At 38.7% G+C, this 11,591-nt stretch overlaps 1 protein-coding gene and 1 pseudogene across 2 annotated transcripts in view; both read right to left on the reverse strand.

Annotated features, from left to right (window-relative positions):
• Window positions 1-3,051, reverse strand: part of LOC101296080 — a 5,664-nt pseudogene extending 2,613 nt beyond the window's left edge. Inside the window, exons 1-4 of the transcript XR_184364.1 lie at window positions 3,016-3,051; window positions 2,881-2,918; window positions 2,750-2,796; window positions 114-2,649 (exon numbers count right to left, since the gene is read on the reverse strand). The product of XR_184364.1 is annotated as a receptor-like protein 12-like (transcript). The remainder of the gene's footprint in view (window positions 1-113; window positions 2,650-2,749; window positions 2,797-2,880; window positions 2,919-3,015) is intronic.
• A 161-nt stretch (window positions 3,052-3,212) lies between these two features.
• On the reverse strand, window positions 3,213-9,573 carry LOC101295021 (zinc finger CCCH domain-containing protein 43-like). Its single transcript, XM_004293817.1, has 7 exons — window positions 9,411-9,573; window positions 7,517-9,199; window positions 7,026-7,434; window positions 5,650-6,231; window positions 3,636-3,695; window positions 3,459-3,536; window positions 3,213-3,373 (listed from the first exon to the last, which is right to left on the reverse strand). The coding sequence occupies exons 4-7, from the start codon at window positions 5,806-5,808 to the stop codon at window positions 3,263-3,265; spliced, it is 408 nt and encodes a 135-aa protein (XP_004293865.1). The 5' UTR covers window positions 5,809-6,231; window positions 7,026-7,434; window positions 7,517-9,199; window positions 9,411-9,573; the 3' UTR covers window positions 3,213-3,262.
• Between the last annotated feature and the right edge of the window lie 2,018 nt (window positions 9,574-11,591).

Below are 11,591 nucleotides of genomic sequence, written 5' to 3' on the forward strand. Positions count from 1 at the left end.
AACGAGTTCGATCGCAATTGGATCCTACGTAAGTTGCATGACAAAGGTGATCTTGTCTGTAGAGGTAGAGGTATGCCTCCTGTAAATTTATTTCCTGCAAGATCAATACTCACCAACTCTGTGCAATTTTGGAATAAGGAAGAAGGAATTTGACCCGTGAAATTGTTGTTGCTCAGATTCAATACCCATAGTGAGCTCGGGACACCCATTGAACTGGTGATATTGCCGGTCAAATCGTTGTATGAGACATCTACAGCTTGTATATATGGCCACGTACTCCATGCTCGAGAGAAGTCTCCAGACAAGTGATTGCTTCTTAAAATAAGGAATCTCAAACTTGACATGTTGCATAAAGAGGGTGGTATACTACCACTCAGGTTATTGTCAGAAAGAGACAATTCTTCCAAATTAGGCAACAGTTGATCATAGTTTGAGGGAATTGGCCCGGAAAAAGAGTTGCTTCGAAGATCGAGATAGGAGGCAGGACTAGACCATTGTGGCAGAGGGCCCTCAAATTCATTATGATTCAGATCTATATAATACAAAGATGGGGAGTTCATGTGAAATGGAAGCTTTCCACGGATTTGGTTGTTGGACAAATCCACACATGTGAGTTTGGAAGATATCGTCAAGAACCATTCCTCTGGTATGGAGTCTGATATTCCAGTATTTCTGAGCCTGAGATGCGTTAATTCAGTTTGAGATCGAAGCCACATCCCAAAGGCAGGACCTACTCTGCAGTTAACAATGTCGAGTGAATCAAGCTGGAAAGGAGGAACCCAGTCATGAGCCACATTCAAACTGAGGGAGAAAGGTTGCTGTGTGCTTATACCAAAAGTCTCTAACTTGGTGAGAGTTCGGAAATGGACTTCTGTTAAAATGCCTTCCCACGAATTCAAAGATAGATCTAGGTGAACTAGCTGAGAGAGTTGTCCCAAACTTGCAGGAATGGACCCATTCATATGATTCGAAGATAGATCTAGGTGAACTAGCTGAGAGAGTTGTCCCAAACTTGCAGGAATGGACCCATTGATATCATTCGAAGATAGATCTAGGTGAACTAGCTGAGAGAGTTGTCCCAAACTTGCAGGAATGGACCCATTCATATCATTCCAAGAGATGGCCAGTTTTTCCAAGGATGATAAATTACCAATAAATTCTGGAATTGAACCATAAAATTTGTTTACACTAAGGTCAAGTTCCTTCAGATTTTCTAGCACTCCTAAGGCGGCAGGCAGTTCACCTTCTATCTGATTGATGGACAAATCAAGCGACTCTAGTCTGTGACTTGTGCAGTTTGAGAAGCCATTCAAAACCTCTTCCAAACCACCACTGAACGAGTTTTCAGAAAGATCTAATATCCTTAGGCTGCACAATCTACCAAAGACTTTGGGAATTTGACCTTGGGCAGAATTGCCCCATAAATTAAAGTCTTCCAAAGACTTGAGGTTTGCAAGTTCAACAGGGATGGGACCGAACAAATTGCCAGATGCATCAAGTTTTTTGAGGTTGGTAAGATTTAAAAACCAGCTGGGAAATGAAGAATTAATATCATTGAATGATATATCAAGAACCAATAGGGATGTGAAGTTTACTGATTGCAGCTGCTGGGAGTGTGGAAGCTTTTGAATTTGGCAACTAGTCAGATGCAATTCTAAGAGTGAAGGAAGCATGTTGACATCATGTAGCCAACTTACTCCTGTGCTGCTGAGGTTCACATATCTAAGATTGAGGTACTTTAGGGAAGAGAGATGAGAAAGCCAATTCAAGTTATTGGAAGAATAACCTTCATAGTAGTAATTAGTATTGAGGTCAAGATAGTTCAAGTTTGAGAGGTTACCAAGAGCTGGGGGAATCTCTCCCTTAAATGAAGCAGAGGAGAGATTAAGATACCTCAAACTTGTAAGCTTCCCAAAGAAATCAGGAATTCGGAGTCCTCCAAAATCATTTCCGCTTAGGTCAAGGCTATACAACTTCTTTAAGCTAAGCAAAGAAGGATTGATGTTACCCCCCAAAGAAGTATTCCCGTTGAGTGGATCATAATTCGGGTTCCGGAGGTCCATCTTTGCAACGTGGCCTGTACGGTTGTTGCATGAAATCCCTTTCCATCGACAGCAATCTAGACCCACCCAAGATAAAAGCCTGCCGGAACTATCATTAACATCTGCTTTGAAGCTGAGAAGAGCTCGTCTCTCTTCCTCGATGCATGATGCACTCGGAAGTCCATCACCCAAACACAGTTGAGTAGTACCGTGCAGATGTGAAGATGCCAGAAAAAGAAAGAGCAAGTAGTGAGCAATAATTTTGATGAGGAAGCCGTAGCTGGTAGGCTTGAATAGGCTTGCACACAAGCTATCCATGATTATACAAATATTTTCTTCAACTTTGTGATATGTATAGAAATAATAGAATTCTAAACCGAATTTAATGTTGTACCGAATAGTCTGAAATGAATTGGTGTCCAGGTATTCTAAAGTCATCCAATTTAATGCTGAAGGAATCGATACTGGAACTGAACATGACATCTCCATCAAGTAGCGAGAATTACAAACACCAGTTTATCTGGTTAAGTTTGATAAGCGAAGGCAGATGGATTAGCAACTCTAAGTTAAAACCAGCAACTGAAGGCAGCAACAGGTGGATTGATATCTGCCCAAAAACTTAGCAATTAAATTCTGATGCACACAATTGGTTAGACCACATGTAAATAAACTCTAGAATCTTGAGAAACATAATCTTAAATATATACCATATCTATCAGGGTGGTTGTACCGGCAAGTGGCCCCATACTTGCAACTGATTTAATAAAACAAAAGCCATTGTGACTTCTCGGTCATCTATAGTAATCATATTCTAACAACAAAAGAAGACATAACTGACCTTCCAGTCTTCAGGTAGAATGGACAATCAGCTTCACCCTGGTAGAAACAACAGACACATGATCAGCAAAGCAATATTATCATGAAGCTGATACTGCAATTTTGAAGAGGCTCAATCATCTGTACTAGTACATACTGGTCTCACAGGAAGCTCTTAGGAATTATATAATAGTGCTGGAGTGAATGAAACAAGAGGCTTCACAGCAACTTCACTGCTCTCCGTCTTAAGAGCTGTCTCAGTTTCGGCAGATTTATTCTCTTGAGTGGTTGATGGTATCTGGATGTCTTTTGGGTGATTAAATTTGCAGGTTGCACCATACTTGCATTGCCCAGTTTTCAAGTAGAACTGTGTAGATTTATTTTTTGGTCCAAATCAACATATTTTATAGATAGATAATACACATTACAAAAGTATGGGATAGATATCTCACTGCACATGGGGGTTCAGAAGGCCTCTCAGGTAGGGCATTAACATCACCATTTTCCGAAGCACCCTGAAACCAGAGTATGGTATCATATCATTATAACTACAGTGAGCAAGTCTGGATAATAATTAAATCTTGGCATCCTAATACTTACCGCAGTAGCCAGTTTGTCCTTTGGATGATTAAACTTGCATTTAAGACCAAACTTGCATCTTTGAGTTTTCAGAAAGTACTACGAGATATAGAATGGCAGGGTATATGTGAGCTGTTTAACTGTTTAAGTCCTTAAACACATTATATAGATAAAAAAGAATAAAAAAATGCTACTCACTGGACAATCTGGCGCTCCAGGTCTTTCAGGAAGGGACTCACTTGGAGCAGCAAGTGGAACCTAAATGAACAAGAGATCAATTATGTATTTTAGCAATATATCTTCATTGGTTCTTTTGCCACAACTAATAAGCAAACTGGAAATAGCACACAAAGAACAAAAACAGTTGCAAACCATTTTCTAAGCTTAACAGATAGTCAATGAAGAATTGAAGATGGTACAAATAGGCAGAAACCAAACACTAAGTAGACCAGCCTAATTACTTGCCAGAAAACAAAATAAAAAATTATAAAGTTGAGCTACTACCACAACAGAAGGCTCGTCTAAACATGTACGTATGTAGGTTAACCATCAGATGGAAACTCAGCTTACATGGAATAACCCTATGTATAGGGATGAAATGGAACATAGGCTTAATGAAGAAACTATTATACTCTTGTTATCACACAATTGATAGTGATGAAATTGAAACCCCTTTTTTACATTATATAGGTGAAGCAAAGGAATATGCCTACAAAGACGTTAAGCTTTTAGGCAAAACAAAAACAAATATTATTGACCTACTAACCGGCTCGACGTGCAATATTTATCATCAACTAGCGAATTGCTAATGGTCTAATGGAGCTTCCAATCCTCAATGAATTGCCACACCCTTCACATGACCAATAAGGCAATAACCAACTCATACATGACAAACACATAAAGATAAAAGCACCTTCTCCACTTGTGTACCAGTACAACCCTACAACCAATCTGAACAGTTGATCCATAGCTTCAAGCCTTCATGTTAGCTCCACAGCATCTTGAAAATAAATGCAGGATCACCTCCAAATTACCAAAAAGCCCCTCATGAATTTTGATGAGAATGGTATTTCAGACAGACTACCCATGAGGAATCTCAAAACTCAGACCTAGTGAATATGCATGCAAATCCAAAGCAAAAGGTGGGTGCATCAAACTTATGTCACTTGAGGGATCTACACAACGAGACATTCTACCAGATATACAAAATCAAGACATGGGGGGCTCTTTACCTAAGCAATGATCATGAGTGAACATCCATCAATTCACTCACTGAAAAATGTCCTTAAATAGTTAAATATGCTTCAGACAGTTCGTGACTAATCAACAGAGATCAGTCTGCTCATATATAGATAGACTTTTACAGAAATTGAGATGATACTAGATTTTCAACAGGTGTTTTTCAAAAATAAAAAGTTAAAAATTAACCAGAAGACAAAATAGATAAGTTTTATCTCTTAATGACCCACAGGGTAAGAGGAATGAGTGAATGACCTACTATGGAAAACTAAGAAGAGTACATAATTTCCCAACGCTGGACTTTTTGCAGAAAATATAGCAGGTATAGAAACTATAAAACAGATATAGCTATAAAAGTAAAGAATAAGTTACAATTCATACTACATAACAGTAGATATTATAGGAAGCTAGAAACATATTCAAATAACTCTAAAAAAAGTATCTATCCGTACCTTAAAAAACCAAACAGCTTACAGGATATGATCAATCCATTCATAAGCTTAGCGAAATTATATAGAATTGATTAATTATTTTAATAAATGTACTTCATAGTACTTGTATATAATACGGTAAAAGTCATAAAGCTATAAGTATAGGCATAAGATATAATAATAAGCAGTCACATCTTTCCAATCTGGGATTCCACCCTCAGGAACCCAAATAGGATGGTCAAACTTGCAGGCCTCTCCAAATCATACTCGGCGATAAGCAAACTATAAACACACAATATTATACACACCCTAAAGCTAATAGCTTTACATAATCATTAGACATAACACTCAGCAAAATCTTATATTACTTTACATAATCACACTTCACACTTAACTAAATCACCAAGCTATAAACACAATCACATCAGTTCACAACACGAAAAGTTCGAAAACTTTAAGCAAATTTGCATCAAATTCAATTCAAAGATTCAAACTTTCCAATCAGCAAACAGATATGTACACTAGTGTGAGAGCTCACCAACCTTCAGAGGAGCGTTTGAAGCCATTCTCTTGATCGTAATTCGGGTTTGGGAGGTCCATCTTTGCAACGTGACCTGTACGGTTGCTGCATGAAATCCCTTTCCATCGACAGCAATCCAGACCCACCCAAGATGAAAGCCTGCTGGAAGGATCATAAACATCTGCTTTGAAACTGAGAAGTGCTCGTCCCTCTTCCTCGATGCATGATGATGATCTCACACCACTCGGAAGTTCATCTCCCAAACACACTTGAGAAGTACCGTGCATGTATGAAGATGCCAGCAAAAGAAAGAGCAAGTAGCGAGCAACATTGTTGATGAGGAAGCCAGAGCTGGTAGGCTTGAATATCTTCGCACAGAAGCTATCCATGATTACACACACTTTGGTTCAAACTTGTGGAAATGTATAAAATTCTGAAACCGAGTAACATTAAATACTGAAGTCTGAAAGGAATGGTATCCTAAGTCATCAACGACCCCGGCCCCTTTTTTAAGTTTCCAAGTCCACCCATTCTACTGCTCGAGAGTCATGAGCCATATATACGTTGAAGGGATACTGGAACTGAACATGAAAGGTGCCTACATCTCCATCAAGTAGTTGCTAAGTTAGAATCAATGAGATAATTGTTAGGAAACTGCTGTGTCTTTGCTTAGTCATGTGGATGATATATATGAAACACAGACTTAACAAGAAATATGGATTAAGGTCATGATTGGCACTATACACGACTCTAGCTGTGATTTTAGCCTCTACGATTTTGGGTACATGACTTTTGAATTGTGAATACTAGTATAGCACTCGGTAAAAGGTTTGATTGCTCAGGTAACGGTCAATATAATAATGCATCATCCAAGATCTCCACCTCAAGGAAAGAGTTTCTCTCGCATAATCCCGCAACACAAAAATCTGCAGCTAATGTGGTAACAGGGAGCAAATGCATCAATCAGACGAGATCACTGTTGTAACACAATTACAAAAGACAAAGCATCAAACCTAAAGATAAGCACATGAACTCTAACGTAGCAGCCAAGATGCATCAAACTGCAAACTTAATATGCATCTCGTAGTTATATAACTAAACAAAATTAGCATACTAAAAATGATGCTTTCTTTACTGCATTCAAAATATATAGTTCCAAAAATGCACAAGGTAGCTGAATTACACTCTAGTGATCCAGCCTCAACATAAATCAGCAGTAAGCTACTCTAACTACAGATATTGCCGCATTTATGCATTATCACTATCACTACTAGCCTTTGGTTTTTTTTTTTTTTTTTTTTCCCTTTACTGAGTTGGTTTAATTTTTGGTGATTACAGTCTTACAGAGGAATTAAGTATAAAGAAAACAAAACAAATAAAAAGCAGAGGGGATGATACCTAAGCGAAAGAGCAGCGATTGGTGCTCATCGGAATTCCACCAGCAAAGGCACCCAGGTAGTACAGCAATTGCTTCATGAACTGCTCTTGGTCCTTATCTTCACATCACCATCACCAAATTTCACCAAAAATCCACAACCAAAAAATCTAGTATTTTTTTTTTTTTTACTTGATCACAATTTCACATCACTACTCAAAACTACAGAAAGAGGGAGTGACTGGCGAGGGCATTGTAGAAGTCACGGCCGAGGAAATTGAAGCCGACGCTGATTCCGGTGGTGGCGAGAGTGAGAAGAAACACTCCGCCGAGCTGCATCCTCGCCTGGACCTTGTCGTCGGAGGACCAGTACGGCGCCGCCACCTTCCAGAATCTCCGGAGCAGCGTCTGCAAATCCGAACCTTCCCTTTGCTGCCAGATTCATCAAATCAGAATCACCAAACCAAACTTGCACTAACCAAAACTAGAGAATCTACAGTAATAAAGCACGCACCTTTTCCGGCGGAGTTGGCGGCGGCGGTTGTGGAACCGAGTCAGACGCGGCCGCGGCACAACGCCATGAAGCGGCGTCGTTTCGTCTCCTTCTGATTGGCATTGTGTGGAGGGATGAGGGAAGCGTGGGTGTTGTGACTACTAGTGATTTAATGTGATGGTGGGAGTGGTGGGTGGAGTAGCCATGAGTCAAGCACAGTGAGACGTAGAGAGTTTGAGCAGCCAGTGTTATCATTTTTTGTTTTAAATTTCGTTTCTTTTTGTTACTGGGTTTTATTTTCTGGTTATGGTTTGGTACGGATCCGGCTCCTTAAACTGAGGAGCCCGTAACATTAGTTTAAGTTTATAAAATTCACACTTTTTATCTAATACTAATTTTTATACTCACGATACTCGCGTATGAAAACGTTGTTAATATGTAGTTTTCCTTTTCCTTTTGTGAAGTACGTTAATAGGTAGCTGGAGTTTTTAGTAACAGAAAATAATTTAGTAGTGATTCGTGTTTTAATTGAGACTTCTATGAAACTGTAATAAAAAATGTGGAATATCTAAATGAAACCCAGTAAATTTCACCTATTACTAAATTTTGGCACTAAAAAAGAACAAAGAAAAAATCCAATTTAAAGTACCAAGTGAATACAATTGAAGATTTGTAATTCTTTCCTCAACCACCAAAAAATATTTTCATGCTTATCAAACGATAGAGCAGTAGCAGCAATTACGGGAGAGCAACTCATCCCATTGGAGCTTGTTCTAACTGCTAAGGCTTCCATTATCTGCAATAGGACGCACTTTTATGCATGATTTTTCCCATATGACGTTCTTTTTTCTCCATGACTGCACTTTGGAGTTTGGACCATGATTCAGAAATCAGAACCCACAAAAAGTATTGATGCGATATCTCGACAGAAACAGTAAGCTCCAAAATCAGTGGAACAATCAAAGCAAACAAAAATATATATATCATCATAACAAAAACTAAAATCTAACTGAAATATTGTAGAAGAGAAACACAAATCAATTGAGACTTGAGAGGCAACTGAAAGTAGAAGAATCAATCCCAGACCTTACCGTGAAGAACCATTGCCCGTCTCCATTTTACAATAAAAACAATCTCGCATATTAGGAGTCTAAGTTCAATAAACAACTACTATGAACTAATCCATTTAGCCAGTACATTTAAATAAGAAAAATACAAAATCATTCAAAGAAATGAAAGAAAATATGATCACCAATGCAGGCACCTAAGAGTGACCAATAACATTTTAATAGAAAGTCACATACCTGAAGTCTGGAACCTGTGTTTGTAAACACCAGCTTTCCACTTGTCCATATATCTTTCATATTGTTGTTGGCTTGTTGCCAAGAGAATGGAACGACAGAGAACAAAGTTGATCCAATCATTTCATTCATCAAATGCAATACTACTTCAGACAGTAAACCCATTAAATTTAAATTGATGAACAGATCAAGTGAAAATGGTTTGGGATATGATCAAAGTTTTTGATAAATTAAGATCAATGGAATAAGGAATTAAAGGAAGTCCACAAATTGAGTTTAAGAGACAGATACATACCTCTTTTCTTCTGGCCGAGTTTGATCCCCATCTTTCTTCTTTGCTCTTTCCCACTTAAATCCTCATCTTCCCTCTTTCTGTGTTTGATTCTCCTAATGTATAAACTGTCTTCAATATGTAAAATCAAATAGAGCCCAGTTGAACTTCATCAAAGAACCGTTCAGCAAAGCATATATATGAAATATCTTAAATAAAAATAAACATTGACGAAGATGAATGAAAGAAAGAACTTTTTGTGGAACTTCAATGGCAATTCAGTTAACAAAAACAACTAATCTCTACTGCAATAACAAAACAATCTTATGAGGTGATACTGTACCTCCCCTCCTTGAAATGGAAACTTATTCCATGACTGAGCCGGCTGATCCGTTTTCAATGTTTTTTTTTTCCTATTTTTGAGACTGATTTTGGGTACGATTGGTCCCTCGTTTTATAGGAAACCGTATCTACCCCGATAACATCCCCTACCCCGATAACCTCCCACATCTTCCCCAGTCTCCGCTGGTGTCGTGTTCGTGCGGCTGCAGTTATCTTTCGCCTGCAGATCGTGCACAGGGTTATTTATTATTTATTTTTTTTCCAAACCTTCCGTTTATATAGTTGGTCTGACTTTTTTGTTATTTTACAATATCAGCCCTTATATTTGTTTGTCTGAGTCAGATGATTAAAGGGCAGATCAGACGGTTCATAATTTGGTGAATTTCTAAACGCCTGGCTTTATTGTTAGGGCCAATTACATAGAAGTCCATTTTGAGACATTTTTTCTCATATAGGTCCACCTAAACATTTTTACCCACATAAGTTCATCCAAGCCTAAATAGAGTCTTATATTAGGTATTAAAGTTTAATAAAATTACAGAATGTCATCCAACCAAAAAATTAGATTTTCTCTCTTATATTTATAAAAATACCACTAATATAAAAAGTCAACAATCACAAATGGTCTCTGGCTGACCTTTCGGCGAGGACTCCGGCCGACCTCCGACGAATTTTCCGGCCAACCATTTGTGAGGATTCTAGCGACCACAAAAGCTACTACTACTGACAACAAAAGATACTATCGCCGACAAAGAAAGCTACTACCACTGACAACAAAAGATATTACCGATAGCAAAAAAAACTACTACCACCAGCAAAGAAAACTACTACCGATAGCAACTAAAGCTATTACCGATAGCAACAAAAGCTACTACCACAAGCAAAGAAAGCTACTACCATTAATAACAAAATATACTACTGATAGCAAAAAAAACTACTGCCACCAGTAAAGGAAGCTACTACCGATGGCAACAAAAGCTAATACCACCAGCAAAGAAAGCTACTACCACTGACAACAAAATATACTACTGATAGCAAAAAAAGCTACTGCCACCAGCAAAGAAAGCTACTACCGATAGCAACAAAAACTACTACCGATAACAACGGAAGCTACTATCGCCAGTAAAAAAAGTTACTACCACTGACAACAAAATATACTACTGATAGCAAAAAAAGCTACTGCCACAAGCAAAGAAAGCTACTACCAATAGCAACAAAAGTTACTACCGCCAGCAAAAATGCTACTACCGCCACCAACAAAAGTACTACCACCAGCAACCAAAACTACTACTGCCACCAATAAAAGCTACTACCATAACCCACAAAATATACTACAACCACCGACAAAAATACTATCTAAGTAATACAAAATCTACTCGATCTGTCAAAATATACTATTACAATGACAAAAATGTACTGCAACTGTGTTGAAAATATACTACACTCTAAGACCTTTACAAATTTGAAATTTCGATTGCATTCATCTCATACACTATCGGAACACGATCACATTATTTCTCTTCCACTGAATTTCTATCGAATGAAGAGCAACATCAACACAAAACATCACCCTACTCTTTGTTTACAATTTCTCAAAACCAAAGGAAATAGACTCTAGCCAAATTACAAACGCATCTTACCATGCAATGGACTCAAACACTATACAAGCTACCAAGGAAAACTATCAAATATACATGGAGAAATCTGAGGGCAGATAATCAATGTAGGATCGGAGCCGACCTCTTGCCAACCTCCGGCAGACCGCTTCTGAACACTGAAAATTGAAACCCTAAGATGACGTCTTCGCCGTCGACAGTGGATTTGCCACCATGAAGGTCAACGACGAGATCGGGAGAAAGATCCGACAGATCTACTAAGGCGCAGAAGATCTCTGCTTCAGTAGAGGAGGCGCGTGACTAGTCGGGCGCCGAGCAGGAGGTGGACGACGTCGTCGTCGTAATCAGTTGGATCTTGTAAATGCGATCGAGGTCGAAGAAAAAGTCGTCGAGGCATCGTCGACGGTCGATCCAGATTCCAAAACTCACCGTCGAGGCGGCGTCATCGTCAGAAATGCAATCGAGGATGACAGAAAATCGTCGTCGAGGCGGCGGCGGCTTCATCGTAGCGACGGCTTCAAAATCAAAGGTGGAAGAATGGAGAGAGAGAGAGAGAGAGAGAGAGA

This window comes from Fragaria vesca, linkage group LG3, assembly GCF_000184155.1.
Source record: "Fragaria vesca subsp. vesca linkage group LG3, FraVesHawaii_1.0, whole genome shotgun sequence".
In the NCBI taxonomy this organism is placed as follows: Eukaryota; Viridiplantae; Streptophyta; class Magnoliopsida; order Rosales; family Rosaceae; genus Fragaria; species Fragaria vesca.